General features: G+C 32.4%; 1 protein-coding gene across 7 annotated transcripts in view; it reads right to left on the bottom strand.

The window, feature by feature from the left end:
- The window catches only part of LOC139491392 (neuropilin and tolloid-like protein 2), a 34,407-nt gene continuing 15,258 nt past the window's right edge, over positions 1-19,149 (bottom strand). For 5 of the 7 annotated variants that reach the window (XM_071279057.1, XM_071279055.1, XM_071279058.1 and 2 more), the window contains 7 exons: positions 16,877-17,069; positions 15,399-15,598; positions 14,024-14,218; positions 6,953-7,088; positions 6,193-6,266; positions 4,745-4,903; positions 1-2,758 (listed from right to left, as the gene is read on the bottom strand). In XM_071279057.1, coding sequence (XP_071135158.1) covers positions 2,208-2,758; positions 4,745-4,903; positions 6,193-6,266; positions 6,953-7,088; positions 14,024-14,218; positions 15,399-15,598; positions 16,877-17,069 — 1,508 coding nt within the window. In that variant the 3' untranslated portion in view covers positions 1-2,207. The remainder of the gene's footprint in view (positions 2,759-4,744; positions 4,904-6,192; positions 6,267-6,952; positions 7,089-14,023; positions 14,219-15,398; positions 15,599-16,876; positions 17,070-19,149) is intronic. The other 2 variants (XM_071279059.1, XM_071279060.1) reach the window with 1 other exon arrangement.

A 19,149-nucleotide genomic window follows, 5' to 3' on the forward strand; every position in this document is an offset into this window, starting at 1 on the left:
GTACAATACAAAGATTTTATAACTCCAACTCCCAAGTTTTAAAATGCTGTAACTTTCTTAATAATGCTTGAAAATTTATAAAAGTGGTAGTTATGGATAGCTAACAGATTACTCTTTCAAATTAATGCAATGTTAGTATTATGCAACAATTATGTAACCAATTATAATGTTAACTGTGTCTAAAATATTTCCCCAAAAATTTCCACTTTCAAATGAAATTAGCTTCTGCATAGGTATTCCTAGAGAGTTGATTTTATTATATGTTGTTCCTATGGCCATTATCTACAAAAGGGTGTCTCAGATTTCAGATAGAATGTATCGAACAAATTTTACACCTAATAAAAATTATCTTCTTTTATGTGGTTAGGATGTTCACACTAATTAGAGATTTATGAGAGAATGGAATACCATAGGGACAATTTGAGACACACTTTTGAAGCCCATGATGTGTTGAATAAGATTTCGTTGAAATTTTCTGCATAGTTAAAGAGATGATAGAGCTAAATTCATTCAAGGAAACTGACCGAGATTTTGCCACTAATTACATAATAATTGATTACATAATAATTGCATAATAAAAATATTGCATGCATTTTAAAGATTATTCTTTTATCTATCTATATATAACTCTTTTATTATTTTTTACACAATCATAAGAGAGTTACAGCATTTTAAAGCTTAGTGATTGGAAGTAAACAAATCTTTGTATTGTGCTACCTTAATCTATTTATAAAAATCATTCTATATTATGATTTTCACCAACAAAGCACACAATTATGATGTTTAAATGCATCATTGATGGAATTTGCCAAAACTGTCTTGATATGATATTTGTCAGCTATCATTGTAATTTGCATTTTTTTCTTCAAATGTAGGAGATTTAAAAACGATATTTTCATGGAAAATGAGGGGCCCAATGTTGAACTTCGTTCATCCACTCCTTTATCATCTATTTATTAAACAAATACATAATGTACAATAATTAACATTTACATGTGAAGTCAATTGTTATCTCAGTACTATCTATGTGAACATCTTCAGTATATAAAAATATACTTTATATGGATTTAAAGGGGCACTATAGCTACGAGATATATAAAAAATCTAAAGTATGATTTTTTTTTATCAATCAATAATGAAAGTGAAATAATGAAATAATAATTCACTTTTAGCAGCTAAAATGGTTCAATTTTGTCAAATTAAGCTAATAAATTATTCACTTGCAAGTGAATAACTCGACCTCATTAAACCTGTATTCAGGTGAACTCCAATTTAACCCCATAGAAAGAGATAGAATAACGCATGCATAGTCCGTGTACGGTTATTTAGAGGAAAAGAATGTCAACAATGAAAGTGAAACGAAGGAAAAAAATTTAATTGACGGATTCGATTAAAAAAAAAATCATTCTTATTTTGGAAAAAACGACCATAAACATACACTTTTGATCTATAATACAAAATTCAGTAGACCTATAAAAATCCAACTGCACGAGTTGCTTAATCTATTTATATCTATGTTTATGTTTACATCGCTTATATGATCACAGAAGGTCAACTCGGAATTTAATTATATGGCGTCATTGCTAAAATTCACACGAAACGAAGCTAAGTCTTGAGACCATGACCTGTAAATTGTTTATTTTATACTTTTGATAGTTTGGAAAAATATTTTACATTGTTATAAATAAAATATGAGAATTGGAGTCAAATTGGTGAACATGAATTTGACAGCTAGTGCCCCTTTAATTCGACTTATGTCAAATATATAAAAAAAAGCATGATTGCATAAGTTTGATTCTTTTGCACATTTGTAAATAAAAATGTATGACTTGATTGTTTATAAATTAGTTTTGCTTGAATGAAGAATTTTAAAAGATTACAAGACAAGTTACTAATAATATCAGTACTAAAATATAAAAAATGATTAAACATTCTACAGCAGTTGGTCAATTTGAATAATTGTTACTATGGAATGTCATAATGAGGGGTGGCATGAAGGGGTGTTCATTGTCCAAATCCTTATTTTTTTATAATGGTTACCCTTTCATCAGTTTTTCCTTCTTTTCTCCAGATCTCATTCGTTTAGCCCTAGATCCATAAATCCCAAATATCCTTCATCACTACTTTTGTACACCCTATATCCCAAAACCCCACTATTAACTCTCGATACCCGACACCCCAAATACGTGCCTACCCCTATGAAAACACTAAACGTTAAGTTGAGTATCAGGTCCATGTTCTAAATTTAACTCTTGCATCATATGATACGATGAACGTTTTTTATGAGTTCGTAATCCTTGATTGGGCATTTGAGGTTCTAAATGAATATTGTGTGTCACTATGTCATGAATTTCATCTTCATTGTTTGAACCAACATCAACTCCTTCATAATGAACATTTTTATCTCTTTCTTTTCTTTTATTAAACATTTCACTACTTTTAATGTTTTCGATTGTTCGATTTTGAATTTTTTTTCGTCGATCTATTGTCATATCGACAAAATCCGTCGTATTTTTATCATCCGAAACAAAACTCGTTGTTAACAAAGTAGCAGACTGCGCAGCAATGGAACCCGGATCTGATGTTCTGATGTGTGGTGATACCCAATGTGTCTGTGGTGGCTTCTGTGACTCCATTTTTATTACATTCTGTTTACGTTTTCGGTATCGGAAACATAATAATGCTATGACGAGTATTAACAGAATAGCCGAGACGGGCACAGCAACATATATTACAATGAAAACCAGTCTGTTTAAACCTGAAAGATAAGGACTAATCTAATGTAAGCATCAACAAGCTTGAATAATCTTAGTAATAGCAATAATGTCTCAAGAAATTTAGCAAAAGGACATTATGTAAACAAAAGCTTTTTACAATTAAAGTTGATTGTCGTTATATAGTGTTTGTGTGTTAAAATAGCTAACGAGTTGGTTCAACAGAGTCTTGTGTTAACCTTTTCAGCCATGTCACTAGTAAACCAACAATAAGTATCTATTTGTATGTAACAAGTCAGATTATCTGGCCGATACACTCGACTGGTTATAAGTTAATCATCTATACCCCGTGAGTTCTGGGTATTGTTTTCTATAGACTGTTGGTGCAGTTTATTAGTCATTTGAGTTTATATGTTTTTATGCGTAATATCGATACACATTTTCTATTATAAATGCCTGTTTAGAAAAAGGAGCTCAGACATAGGAGTGTTTGGTTTTTGGTTTTTGTACCAGAAAGTTTTGATATAGCTCGTTTTATTACATCGGCCGTTTTATTTTCCTTTATTTGACGTATGCCTATAACACCGATACAGTCTTAAAGAAGCAACACAATAAAAAGAAATCCATTTTCATTACCTAAGTTCTAGGTCATCAGGACCTTAGTAGAATAAACGAGGACTTATTATCATATTTGATAATTCATAGAATTGAGAATGGAAATGGAATCTATCTTTCTGCAATAGATTTCTTCAGAAATTCAATCATAATATTTGATCATAACATCTAAAAAAATTTAAAAAGTGTATATTTTATTCCACCCACAAGATAGAAACTTTTGTGTTTTTCATGAAAAATATAACATTAAAAGAGAATGAAACGTAGACGCTGGAGATAGCAATTAGATAGTAACTAGTGTAGTCACTTGATCGTAAAGAAGATATGTCAAATTGAAGCCGTAGAAGTATAATTTAAAATATTGGGCGAAGAGAGACCATTTTCAACATTTATTAATAACCCTTATCAATCAGGACTTAATTATTAATAGAGGTAGAATATATTTGTGTAATTCACACAGTGGTGAATGCATTACGAAGTTAAAATATAAATGTGAAAATCCAAAATCCAAATAAGTCGTAGCCAAAGTGCAATATATCATATACTGGACAAATTAAACCCAAATGTGAGCTTATTAAAGAAGACCAGAAATAGATCTTAGCTTTTGAATTATGTTTGACAGTATATCAATTTGCTAACACAGAACCAGGATCATTGATCTACTAGTATGCCACGATCAAATCCATAGGGATGCCATATTTCACAAAGATTTAACATCAGCGCCTTGTTTATGTATTCAATCAGAATTGTATAATTTGTTCGGAAAATCTAATACAGCAATAACCTCATATAAAGATAACTATTTTTATAAATACTGCTAAATGTAATTGAGTATCACGCCAGTTGTTCCCACTGGAACAAGAACATCCTCTGCATTGCATCCATGTTTCGTAACATTCGTGATGCTCTTCTGATTTTCTTTGTAGTGTTTGTTTAATTCTTTTGATTTGTCTAGTTGGAATCAACGGTAACAATTTAACTGCACTAGGTGCAAATTTCAACAATTAATGTTTCTTCAGTAAGCTCGATGCCGAAATATTTGAAAATCCAAACGTTAAAGATTTGATAAAACAAACAAAAATGGTTTAGGTTGTACCATACATTTGAAAATTAAACAAGCGACTCTCCCAGGTTTTGATGGGGTTTAAGTTGCTTAGTCTTAAGTTTACTTTGTTGTGTCTTGTGTAATGTTCTTTGTCAGTTTGTCTTTTTCTTTGTTGTTGTCGGTTTATTTTTCGATTTATGAGTTGTAATCTCTGAAATCTGTCGTCCTTCTTTTAAAACATATTACCAAATCATTGAAGACAACAGCCTAATGGTTGTAACATTATTCTTATATAGTACTTTACGTACTTTGATTTTTCGTTCTTCAATTGAGTTATTTCCCTTTATATCAGTCCGAAATGTTTACTTACATCTTGCTTCATCACTATTGTCAGTTACTCCACAGTTAGGAAGACCATTACATAGCAATGAATGGTTAATACAGTATTGATATGTTGGTGTTTTACATCCATTGTTTTTATTTTCCAAACAGTGTTTTGTCTCATGACATAAAAACTGATGACATTTTCCTGTAAAATTGTGAATGTCAGTTATCTTCATGTGAAATGACAAAATATCTCGACAAAATTATGAAAACTATGTACTCACTAAATGTTGTTTTAAGCTTATATCACTCCTAAACAAGCTTCTTTGACACAAAATAATTAATCTTATGGAATACAGGTTGAATTAGATTTTCAATGTTCGTAAAATTGTTGCGTCATAATCTGATAATACTGAATTAGCATTATGATTGTACAGATCACCAAATGCATAGACGAATTGAACTCGATTGATTCAGGGGTTGATATATTATACTCATACTTCTTGGAACGGCGATACTTTTTCTATATTTAGTTCGTATGATCGTTTGACTATAAGAGATCTTGGTGTTATCAAATATCAAGAATATATGAATTTCTTTTAATTAAAGCTAGCTGTAAATGAACAAATTAAGACATAAAATGGAAGTAATGGATATAGTTTATGACAAAGAATTGGATTTCTTCTTCCAATCATGGGTTAGACTAAAACTTAAAAAAAAGTAGAAAAAACGTTCGACGCTTTAGTATTTTTAACACTTTCAAAAACACTAAAACGATAGATCTTGATATCCAAAACCAAAACAATCCATCCCCAATTCCCCAACCATACTCACAGAAAAACAAAATATCTAGAAAAATCTATAAAACAAAGACAAAAAAAGACAAAAAAAGAGTGGATGGTGGATCTTGGTAGCGTCTGTTGTACTGTCTAATATTTTTGGTTGTTCCTGATTTCCATTTTATCAAACAAACAAACACACACACAACATAATACATACTTTGATAACAAACAAACCACAACAAAAATAAACCCAAACAAAATCAGATGAATCCCTTAAAAAAATGAAACCTCGGTTCTAAATTATTCACAAAATAACATGCAGCCAATAATTTGTTTCAAAATGTATTATCGAAAATCATTTTATTTAATTGATAACTGGATGAATTCGTGGAATATGGTCACCAAGCAGTGGTATCAGCTATTTGCAAATAAACCAAAGCAATATGTGCTGCTGTATTTGTTCACGTAATCTTCAAAATGAACTTTTATGCAACTGTTAAGTTTTGAAAGCGTAATTTGTAGAAAGCTATACCGTTAAGGTCAACCTTGTCTATAGAAAATACAGTCTCGTTTTTGTAAAATTGTCCGATTGGTTCATATCATGCCACATATCTCGTTTTATTCATATATATAAAGATTATATGATTTTTGATTAGATCTGAACATAGGGTTAACCGGGCGAAATGTATTTTAAACTTAGGTTTTTACTAACCTAATTCCACTTTAGTGACTGCTGTCCAAACTAATTTGAATTTAGATGCATCTACTTGAGGATTAGCCTCATATCTGTAAAAAGAAAAAAAAAGAATACAATACTACAAATGCTAACATTATGTATGTATGTGCCTGTCCCAAGTCAGGAGCCTGCAATTCAGTGGTTGTCGTTTGTTTATATGCTACATATTTGTTTTAGTTCATTGTTTAAATAAATAAGGCCGTTAGATTTCTCGTTTGAATAGTTTTACATTGTCATTTTGGTGCCCTTTATAGCTGACTATGCGGTATGGTCTTTGTTCATTGTGAAAGGCCGTACGGTGACCTATAGTTGTTAATTTCTGTGTCATTTTGGTCTCTTGTGAAGAGTTGTCTCATTGGCAATCATACCACATCTTCTTTTTTTATATTGTACTTCTTTGATTCATTGATTCTGTATTATCAGTTGAACCTTTATATATATATATAAAAGAAACAATATGAATAAAAAATTGCTTACTTAAAGGCAACAATAAAATAATTATTTAATAATAATTATAAGTGTCAAACTTGGCTATGTTGGGAAAAATTTTAATTAACCTATGCTAGCTAGCAAGCTGTCAAAGGTTATCGATATGCAAAACACTCGTGTGTCTTCATAAAATAAATTACTGTTACTCTAGTCAACAGAACTGGAAGCCAAATCATTTCTGAAGTTGGGAACCAGTCGAAACAAGTATAAAAAAAGTGGTATTCAAATTAAGCAATAAACCGCTTACCTTATTACAAGCCTAGAACTACCGGAAATGAACTCCAAGTCCTCCTGTACGTATCGTGATTTACCACAGTAGTTTTCATCAGGATATAATGGTACAGTAAAGCCATTGAAAAACAACAGACGTGTATGTGAACAACCTGCAATGAAACAGGTAAACAATAGACTATCACTTGTATGTGAACAACCTGCAATGAAACAGGTAAATAATAGACTTTCACTTGTGTGTGAACAACCTTTCAATGCAACAGGTAAATAATAGACGTGTATGTGAACAACCTTCAATGAAATGGGTAAATAAAAGACTTGTATACATATGAACAACCTGCAATGAAACAGGTAAATAATAGACATGTATGTTAACAACCTGCAATGAAAGAGGTAAATAATAGACGTGTATGTGAACAACCTGCAACGAAACAGGTTAATAATAAACTATCAATTGTATGTGAACAACCTGCAATGAAACAGGTAAATAATAGACGTGTATGTGTACAACCTGCAATGAAACAGGTAAATAATAGACGTGCATGTGAACAACCTGCAATGAAACAGGTAAATAATAGACGTGTATGTGAACAACCTGCAATAAAACAGGTTAATGATAGACTATCACTTGTATGTGAACAACCTGCAATGAAACAGGTAAATAATAGACGTGTATGTTAACAACTTGCAATGCAAGGGTCAAACAATAGACGTGTATGTGAACAACCTGCAATGAAACAGGTAAATAATAGACGTGTATGTTAACAACCTGCAATGCAAGAGGTAAACAATAGACGTGTATGTGAACAACCTGCAATGAAACAAGTTAATAACAGAAGTCCATGTGAACAACCTGCAATTCGACAGGTAAATAACAACCTGCAATGAAACGGGTAAATAATAGACGTGTATGTTAACAACTTGCAATGCAAGAGGTAAACAATAGACGTGTATGTTAACAACCTGCAATGCAAGAGGTAAACAATAGACGTGTATGTGAGCAACCTACAATGAAACAAGTTAATAACAGACGTGCATGTGATCAACCTGCAATTCGACAGGTAAATAACAACCGGCAATGAAACGGGTAAATAATAGACGTGTATGTGAACAACCTGCAATGAAACAGGTAAATAATAGACGTGTATGTTAACAACCTGCAATGAAAGAGGTAAATAACAGACGTGCATGTGAACAACCTGCAATTCGACAGGTAAATAACAACCTGCAATGAAACGGGTAACTAATAGACGTGTATGTTAACCTCCTGCAATGGAAGAGGTAAATAATAGACGTGTATGTGAACAATCTGCAATGAAAAAGAAAATGAAAGACGTGTTTTAGAACAACCTGCAATGAAACAGGCGAATGATAGACTTAAATATGAACCTACAATGAAACAGGCGAATAATAGAATTACATGTGAACAACCTGCAATGAAACAGGTAAAAATAGACGTAATTAATAGTACTAAAACCGGTAATAGTAGATGTTTATGTTATAAATCTGCAATGCAATGCATCAGGTGATTTACCACAGTAGTTCTCGTCAGCATGTAATGGTACAGTAAAATAGGCGAATAAAAGACGTAAATGTGCAAAACGATGTTGAACACCTGAAATAAAACAGGTAATTACAAACAAAGGACGTTTATGTGAACAAACGCAAACCAAAATTTGTCAATACAATACAAAATACTTCCAAAATGTTGTGTGTACTTTATTTGCCTTATGTGGTTTGAATGTTGTCTTCCATCTTCTCCTTCATGTTTTTCGTTCTTTGGTTACGTTTCCATTGATGAAAACTATAAACAACATTTGCTTTCATTCATATTGATTATATCTCTTGCATATTTCTTATAGGTAATTACATAGGCTATTTTATAAAAATTATGAGAACTTGTTATGTCTGGAAAGAGGCAAAAAAAGTTTTCTCTACGTAATTATTAATGCTTTTATTGCAAATGTTACACAATATAATGTAAAGTTTATCACCAGCCAGCTATCAAGAAAATGTCAACACAATAAACTTAAAGGTTATTTCCCTAGAAAGCATTGAAATATTAGTTTTACAGATTTAAAAAGGCTCTAGTGATATTTTAACAGTAAAAAAGAAAATATTATATATTTTGCCAACTTCCTGCAGTTCTTAAGATTTAAGAGAGGTGTGAAGAGACAATTTACTTCTAACATAGAGGCTTATTTTCTAACTGATATAATCTATCTAGATCCGTTTATCTGACGTTGTCCATTGACAACTCTAAACTACAATCCATGACACACGTGACGATATAAGTTTCCAAATTGTCAACCTCCCCTTTCTCTGTACATACATACCCTCTATCAAAGTTTATTTAATCTCGACTATTATGTCATGTGCATGCATGTTTATATTATTTATATACTAAATGTTTTACAGCAATATATTATATGTGAAAATGAGAACGACTGAAATCGCAATCACGAAATCGATAAAAAAAACCACGATGTCTCTGTTTTCTCAAAACGAGGCGGAAGCAATCAAAATAACAACCAAAGTTTAAACGTCGAAAAGAAACCGACAACACCATGCTAACAACGAAACAACAATTGTGCAAAGAACACGGATGCTCCATCCGCACTATCATTTTCTATGTTTAGTGAATCGTGAAAATGGGTTAAACACTAAAATTTGGCATTTAAATAAGAAAGATCATATCATATACTATGTTTGTTGTCTCCCTTCTCTTATATAGTTTTGGTTAAAACTTTTATCGTAATTTCAAATAGTTCAATAAAAAAAACCAAATTCACCCAAATTATTTGTACACTTTAATTTAAACTGTAATTGTACTGCTTTTCGGAGCGTCTTGATTGACAAATAAAAATTGTTGTTGTTGTTGTTGTTATCATAAGGAACAGGTGTACTAAGTTTCAAGTTGATTGGACTTCAACTTCATCAACACCTACCACGACCCAAAAATTTAACCTGAAGCGGGACAGACGAACGAACGGACCCACAGATCAGAAAACATAATGCCCATAAATGGGACATAAAAACACATAAAAACGAAGACAAGACAAACAGGCGTAAAACACACTACATAGAAACCAAGGATTGAATAAAGTAACGAAATACATGTTTTTCGCAGTTTTAGATCATGAGATACCAGAAATGTCGTGTCATCTGAAAATTGACCGATTTACCGAACCGTATATTCTATTAGTGAAGAACATGCATAACATGCATAACATGAATAACAATAAAAAGAAACTGTCAATAAAATCGACAGCTGTACAAAAACTTTGAAAAGTTTAAAGAAAGAATGGTATATATTGCAGTTGATATCAAATAGTCCATTTGCATGTATGTTGGCGTTTGATTTGTGGAAGTTTGATGATTTTGTTGTTTCCCTCTTAAAGTTTATGTTTCCCACGGGTTTGGTTTTTTACCCGGATTGGTTTTCGCTTTACCGATTTATGACTTTTGAACAGCGGTATAATACTGTTGCCCTTATTGCAATTCATGTTTTGTTCTTTGTTCTTTTGGAATGATAATGTCTATCAATTTTATACTTCCATGTTTTTTCTTTTTTCTTTATGTTGAACATATTAATCATTACGTCTATTTTTTGTTTGTCTAACATGTTTCAAGTATAAATATTGGTTTTATCAACTCCTTAATATTTGTATATGGTTTTGGATTAGAAAAATCATTTGGACTGGAGCTTACCTGAATAGCTTGTCGAAATTCGCATCTTGTGCAGTATCGTAAATGTTAAAAAAAATGACACTTTGTAATTATTAATGCTTGTATTGTAAATGTTACATAATAAAATGCAAAGTTTATCACCAGCCAGCTATCAAGAAAATTGTCAACCCAATAAACGTAAAGATTATTTTTCTCTAGAAGGTATTGAAATATTAGTTTGACAGGTATAAAAAGGCTCTAGTGATATTGTATACAGTAAACAAGGAGATATAATATATTTCCAACTTCCTGCAGTTCTTAAGATGTATGAGAGTTGTAAGCAGACAATTTACTTCTAACATTTTCAAATAACTTACAGCAAAATGTACTGAGTGTGTAATTAGCAAATGTAATATCTTTGGTTAGCTTGCTTGCTAACTGAACCGTGAAGATATTATTAGGTTAGGTATACTACCCTCCTTGTAGAATAAACTTATCCGACAGATAACAATCTATTTATGTGTCTGTAGGACTAGACTACAACGAAATGTTTGTAGTAAAGTTATCCTTATAAAGACTTCACGGTTCAGTTAACGTGCAAACTACCCAAATATATTACCTTTACCTACACACTCAGTGAATTTTGCTGTAAATAGTGTAGATCCGTTTCCCTAAAGTTGTCCATAGACAACTTCAAACTTCGATCTATGACATACTTGACGATATCAGTTGCCCAATTGGCAACCTCACTTTTCTCTGTACATACATACCCTCTATCAAAGTCTGTTTATCGCGATTATTAGAATCATTTTCATAACAGCGGGACAAGACCATTTCTTTGCGCGCTCAAGTTATCAAATTAGATGAACGTTCGTCTGTAACGACCACTTGTCATATCGTTCGTATTATCGACATTTAAACTGTGGGGTCGCCAACAGTTCTAAACGCTTAAATCAAATAAAACGAATAACTAGCAGAGAATAAAACCTTGTGTGGTGATTTAAATGTTGAATACTAAAACTGATTAAGTAATTTTACTAACATAAGTATTGCCGTTGTACACGCAGTTATGAAAATGTTATGTGCATGTATGTTTACATTATTTTCACATTAAATGTTTTACAGCAATGTAATGAGAACGATTGAAACCGACACTACTTCAGGTTTACGTTCTCAATCACGACTTTGATAACCAATACGTTATATTGTGTCTGATTCCCCAAAACGAAGCGAAAGAAATTAAAATAGCAATTATAATTTAAAAGTCGAAAAGAAACTGACAACACCGTGCCAAAAACGAAGAAAAGACAAACAGGCGTAAATTACTAGAAACAAAGGACTAAACAACACGAACCCTAACAAATACGATGTTTGACATCAAGTACCTCGGAAGGGTACATAAATCCTGCTCAATATATGGTATAGTAACGAAATACGTAACGAAATACATGTTTATTGAATTCTTGAATCTCAAGTTACCAGAAAAGTCGATTGATCTGAAAATTGACAGGTTTATCGTACCGTGTATACCAGTAATGATAAAATGCATAAAATGCATAACATGATTAATAATCAAAGAGACCGTCAACCAACTTTTCAGCTGTGCAAAAACTGAATAGTTTTACAAAAGAATGACATGTATTACAGTTGTTTTCAAATAGTCCGTTGCAGTGTACGTTGGCAGTTGTATTTGTAGGCTAGCAGTTCTGTGTTTCTGTTGTTCCTTTGTTTTCCTTTTATTTATGAATTGTTTCCCTCGATCCGTTTTAGTCTATGTCCCGGTTTTGGTTTCGCTTGATCGATTTATGATTTGAATAGCGGTATAATACTGTTGCCCTTATTGTAATTAACTCTTCGTTCTTTTTCTTTAGATTATGATATTACCTCTCTTTCGTCCATTTTGGTAACTTTCTCTTGTACCTCTTTATGTTGAATATATTTTCTTACGTCTATTTTTTTTTCATTTTGTTTAAAGTAAACAGATTAGTCTTATATCAACTCTTCAATATTTGTATTAGGTTTCGGAATGAAAAACCTCTTAGCCACGACCATCAACCTCGGGCATCATCGAATAGATTACAGTGGCGGATCCAGGGGGGGTCCGGGGTTTGGACCCCCTTTTTTTGGCCGATCAATGCATTTGAATAGGGACATATAGTTGGAACCCCCCTTTTATCCTGGGTTAGGATTCCCCCTTTAAAATGGCTGGATCCGACCCAGGATTGATTGTCGAAATACGCATCTGATGCAACCACATTAGTATCATAAATATTTATAAAAATGCCGCTTTGCAATTTGAAGTTTTAGCCAGCACATATTGTCAATTTAAGACTCTACTTCTATATATAAAACCATAAACAAGTCTTACTCGTAGGATGTTATGCACTGTAATAAACGCTTTCACCAAGCCATAATATATAACGGTCATATGTCAATTGTTCCAATAACGATTGCTTTCCATATGTTGCCAGAAAATTGATTTTATAATACCTAAGAGTCAAGAACATTTGTTGATGTCTTATTGACGTGTGACTCACATTTACTTTTGTTAGTTTTCTAAATATATATTGATAGTTTTAAATGTGTCTTTTGTAATTTACAATTTTAGAAAAGAGGGGCGAAAGATACAAAAGCAGTCAAATTCATAGATAAAACAAGAATGTGTCCTCAGTACACGAATGCCCCACTCGCACTATCATTTTCTATGTTCAGTGGACCGTGAAATTGGGGTAAAATCTCTAATTTGGCATTAAAATTAGAAAGATCATATCATAGGGAACATGTGTACCAAGTTTGAAGTCGATTGGACTGCAACTTCAACAAAAACTACCTTGACCAAAAACTTTAACCTGAAGCGGGACAGACGGACGAACGAACGGACGGACGAATGAACGGTACAACGAACGAACGGACGGACGAACGGACGCACAGACCAGAAAACATAATGCCCCTCTACTATCGTAGGTGGGGCATAAAAATAAACTGAAAATGCCATGGCTAAAAAAGATAGAGACAAACAGACAAATAATAGTACACAAGACACAACATATATAGAAAACTAAAGACTAAGCAACACGAACCCCACTAAAAACTAAGGGTGATCTCAGGTGTTTCGGATATTTTATTTTTGTATTCTGAAAAGCGCTCATCAAAAAAGTGTGTTTGGTTAATAGCATTCTCAACAATTGAAAGGCATCAAACGTGATCTTCTTTTTGGTGTGCAAACAACACATTCTGAGAAGTGTTTTCAAAGCGGTCACAAAAACGTCCGTATGGTGGTCCTTCAACAATGGCATCCAACCCATGTTATTTTCACTTCAGTACATACAAACAATGTCCTTAAGATTCTGAAACAACTTATTACAATTATTAGTGTTTTGGGTTTTAAGTTACTTTTAACAACATCAAGATGACTTACTAGATAAATCTAAATCCACCATGGTGACAAGAATATTTTCGTTGTCCTGCACTTTAATGATCCAGGTACAACGAGATCCGGGTTCAGTTGAGATGACTGGATTATCTGGATAATTAGGAGAGGAGATGATACCAGTCATACCAGTATGGAAGCCCGGTCCACAACCAATAGTCGACATTCCAAATTGGTGCCAATCTAAAATGGTTATTATATTCTTTGAAATATGGACATCTTCTTGCATATGGAAAAATATTACACTTTAATTATCCACTCTTAATTATCGTATAATGATTTTTCAACAATTTTAGGAACAGGACATTTTTCATGACAAAACGCTATCCGAAATGTCCTTGGACAAATATCGCAAAGAATTTTATCAGGATAAGGAAGATGTGGTGTGAGTGCCAATGAGACAACTCTCCATCCAAATAACAATTTAAAAAAATTAAACCATTATAGGTCAATGTATGGCCTTCAACACGAAGCCTTGGCTCACACCGAACAACAAGCATATTACAAAATACATATGACAGACGATGCTATTGGGAATAAATAAAATGGGCTTAAAGTTTTGTAATCATGTTTAGTGCTGTTTTAATGATTTCGGCGTCAGATAATAAATTCAGTAGAAGATACAAAAACAACTTGCAAGACACAAAAGAGCCTTTAAAGTTTCGAAGATGTTAACATTATACCGTCCTACGATTTGATGTGTAAGATGATCATTTTTCGGTTTAACAAGAACACTTGAATCAAGTTTTAAGATATGACAATGCACGGTGAATGAGCTGACATTAGACTAGTTGGTTTTATTCAACAGATTGTTGGTTTCTGGTGCAAGGCATAAACAACGAGTATGATAGTGAAAAGCAAAAATTAAAAAATACCAAACACCAATGAAAATTGAAACGGAAAGGTCTATATCAAATGGCAAAATCAAAAGCTCAGAATCATCAAACGATGTAGAAAATGGTGAAACATACTGAACATACTCCTCAAGATTAGCCATGTTAGCTGAGCTAATAATAGATAGAACCATTTTCATAGCAGCGTGTACAAGACCATTTCTTGGCGCGCCCAGTCAGGTTATCAATGATTGACTGGGTCAGATTAGGTAAGCGTTCTTCTGTAACGCCAACTTGTCATATCGTAAGTGTTATAGAAATTTAAACTGTGGGGTCGCCAAATGTTCTTAACGCCTAAATTAAATAATACGAATAACTAGCAGAAGACTTAACCTTGTGTGTCTTTTTAAATGTTGAAATTAAAATCCTTGTAAATGGTGGTGCAGTTTTATATCTACATCAAACCAATAAATATACATTTGTAAGTACTACATCACCCACATCATACCCATACTTATTTATATATGTACTGGCATTACTTTCGTCTAGGAATTCATAATGTCCAATAAATCCATGTAGAGTCTTGGTAAAGTCTGTATTGAATACGATTTCCAATTTCGATTGTTGAGATATGAATTCTTTCGGAACACTTTCTCCGCAGTATCTATCCATTAATACCTTGAATCCAGAGAGATCTATGTTGTAGATGTCAATGTAGTCAAACTGGCAACTGAAATAAAATTATGCAGTTGACAATAAAATTGACGGTACCAATTTTCTTGCACCAGATGCGCATTTCGACAATACATGTCTCTTCAGTGATGCTCATGGCCAGAATATTTGAAATATTTGACAATTATCATCTGTGATTTTTAAAATATTAAAAATTTAAAATTAACTTTTGATATATTTTACTTTTAAGATATATTTTATTTTAATGGTAGAAGTTTGATTTCCCATTGAACTATTTTATGTTGAGTGCTGTTTATATGAGTTCTGCGTCAGAAAAAGTATTCAGAAGATAGATATGAAATAAAAACATCCAGGACATAAAAAAGTCCCATGTTTTATGAATTAACATTTTTTTTTATATCTCATATCAGTTTGTAAAATGCTGTACAGTATTAAAATGGGTAAATGTTAATGATGTAGGATTTGTACGTAGATTTTATAGAATTCTTTCAGTTTAATGATTTTCTAGTTAAGTATATTTGTTTGTGCGCTATTAAAGCAATTACGAATCTAAATTTTACATGTCTCCTTAAATAAATATCAGTTACATAAAGATTCCTTATAAAATACTTGAAGTAATCCCTTAAGCCTAATCGTAAAAGTTTCTATTGAAAATCGATTTTCAGTAGCAGAAAAATAATAAAAGAACGTGGAAGATCTAATTTTAGTAGAACATTTAACCATCATTTGCAATTCCCTGGAGACGTCGTATTTTCCATCTTTTCTCTCAATTGAATGATAACAATCCTATCAAACTTTATTTTTTTGGACAACATCATTAAATTACACAATATATAATCATGGTCGTGTTAGAAAATCAATTTACTTTTAACAAATCTGTCAAACAAATTAATACACATTTTTAAATTGATACTTTATCCGACTATCGTATTACGATGAAGACCATCGGTTTGGGGAAAGCTCAATTAAAATGTAATATAACAAAAATACTGAACTCCGAGGAAAATTCAAGGAGAAAAGTCCCGAATCAAATGGAAAAATCAAAAGCATAAACACACCAAACGAATGGATAGCAACTGTCAAATTTCTGACTTGGTACAGGTATTTTTTAAATTGATACTTTATTCGCCTATCGTATTACGATGAAGACCATCGGTTTGAGGAAAGCTCAATTAAAACGTAAAGTAACAAAAATACTGAACTCCGAGGAAAATTCAAAAAGAAAAGTCCCGAAAAAAAGGAATTTTGTGATGTTATGATACAATAAAAATATATATTTTCATTATTATTGTGTAAGGAATATGATAGCACTTGCCCCTTGTCTGAATTTGGTCCTTCTAATTTGAAGAGGTCAAAGGTTATCTTTATCCTTCCTCGATCATCAGCTCGGAAGAAATAAACACATTTCAATTCGTTACCGTATTTTTCGGGAAATTGTGGCGACATAAATATACCGGATGTATACTCTCTAAACGAATACTCATGACGACACCTTTTAACTGGTCCCTCTGAAAAAAAAGAATAAAAAGTGTAGATAATGTATAATCCGCATCGTAAACCGTTCATCAGTTTCTACTTACCATTTACAGCAAAATGCATTGAGTGTGTAGGTGAAGGTAGTATTTATAATGACTACCCCCCCCCCCCCCCTTTCGGAGTAGTCCAGTCCTACAGACTACAGATAGTTTACTCTTAAAGGATAAAGGAGGGTGGTACACATAACCTTATAATGACTCCAGGTTCAGCTTACAAGCAAGCTAACCAAAGACATTACCACTACCTACACACTCAATGCATTTTGCTGTAATAATGGTAATTCTTATTTTACACCGTTTAAACAGTTTCAAATATTTTGTAAGCTACACACAGAAAAAACATGCCATATTAAATGCCTGATCTTTAATAAATGTGCATATGAATCTTTGCTTGGTTGATGAGAATGTGGTAAATTATGACCGACCGTGTAAGGGCTGTATAGCCGGTCAAGGTCGTTATAAACTTCCATTTGTTTGGTAAATTTGGGTTTTTTTTGTTGTAAAGATTGCATAAATGCAAGCAAAACCTCATGCGGCTGTCTTGATATCTAGACTTTGCAAGGCTTATCACTACCTTCTTGATATAAAAACTAAAGTGCATTGATCATAACATTCTATAAATCCCATCCATGAACATTTCTAGTTTATCAATGTAATATATGCTCAAATATTCAAGGCACAACATGATGTCAAGCTTGTCAAGAAAATTACATAACTTTTGCAAATACTAGTATCTGTTCTAAAATTATAAATAATGTCATTGTTAAAGTCGTCTTTAAAAATTGGAGTTATCTTCCTAAGTCTAGACTTGCTGTTAATTCAACTACAACCAATGTAATATTTAATTTTACTTCCCACTGATAAATTGAAGCAACCTTTACCCACAATGCTAACAAGCACTTTGATTTTTAAATGTCATTTCGAATATTTTACTGCATTTCCTACTTTTGATTATCTGCACCACGCATGTGTTTAAACGTAAAACTTTTTTCAAAAGCCATATAATTAAGATTTTGTTTTATAATTCAAGAAGACGAAAGATTTACTGTTTTTTTTTTGTAATTAGGATTTAAACGAGGAACTAATATGGTTTTACAGGAATGCTCTATGTTGAACCTATAACGTTGATGCATTAAATCGGAATGCATGTCATTTTAAAAATCCATTTTGACGGAGTCACCGAATACATTTCCATTAATTTCACTTGAGCGGAAATTGAGGATCTTTACTGGCACTTTTCTTGAAAGCAGTGGCGAGAAAAGAGTTATTAGGGAATTGGTGAATCTATTCCTTCAGTGATCAAATCATACTGGTCATTAAATACAAACGTGTCATTCCAAAATCCGATTCCCAGAAGTATACTCAGATAAACTCGCAATTTGATTTTATTCATGGATGTCTATGAGAATTAGATGTGATTAAAGAAGTTTACATTATTGACAGACACTTTCCAACTCATCGATCTTCTTGCAGACGACATTTCGATGAAAATATATGATATCATTTTGTCCTCAGTTAATGTTTGTTTTGACAGTTTTGTCATTGGCAAAAGAAAGGTTAAGATTGAGGACAATTCTTACGGAACCAGCCAAACTGACAATTAGGAGAAAAGTATATTCGATTATCATTTCTTTGCTGTTGAACTATTCTTAAAGTATATTCGATTATCAGCTCTCTCTCTCTCTCTCTCTCTCTCTCTCTCTCTCTCTCTCTCTCTCTCAAAAATACACACCACACAGATAATATATATAGTGTTTCGCTGACAGTGTGTAGGCTAATGCTTTTACCAAAACTTTGAATAAAAATTGAAAGCAAACATATTTACAAAGATATATCAAATTAGCCCTCACGGGAATGGACTTTTCAATAGATGAACATCTTAATGTTTATTTGCAGCATATACATCGCATTGTTATATTGATTTATCTTTTATAACAATATACAGCAATAACTTAGGAAGACTATTGTTGATATGCATTGTATTGTAGATATATATGGAAAAAAATTGATGTAATACACAAATTTGACAAAGGAGTAGGTCCGGTAAGAACCT

This window comes from Mytilus edulis, chromosome 10, assembly GCF_963676685.1.
Source record: "Mytilus edulis chromosome 10, xbMytEdul2.2, whole genome shotgun sequence".
Lineage (NCBI taxonomy): Eukaryota > Metazoa > Mollusca > Bivalvia > Mytilida > Mytilidae > Mytilus > Mytilus edulis.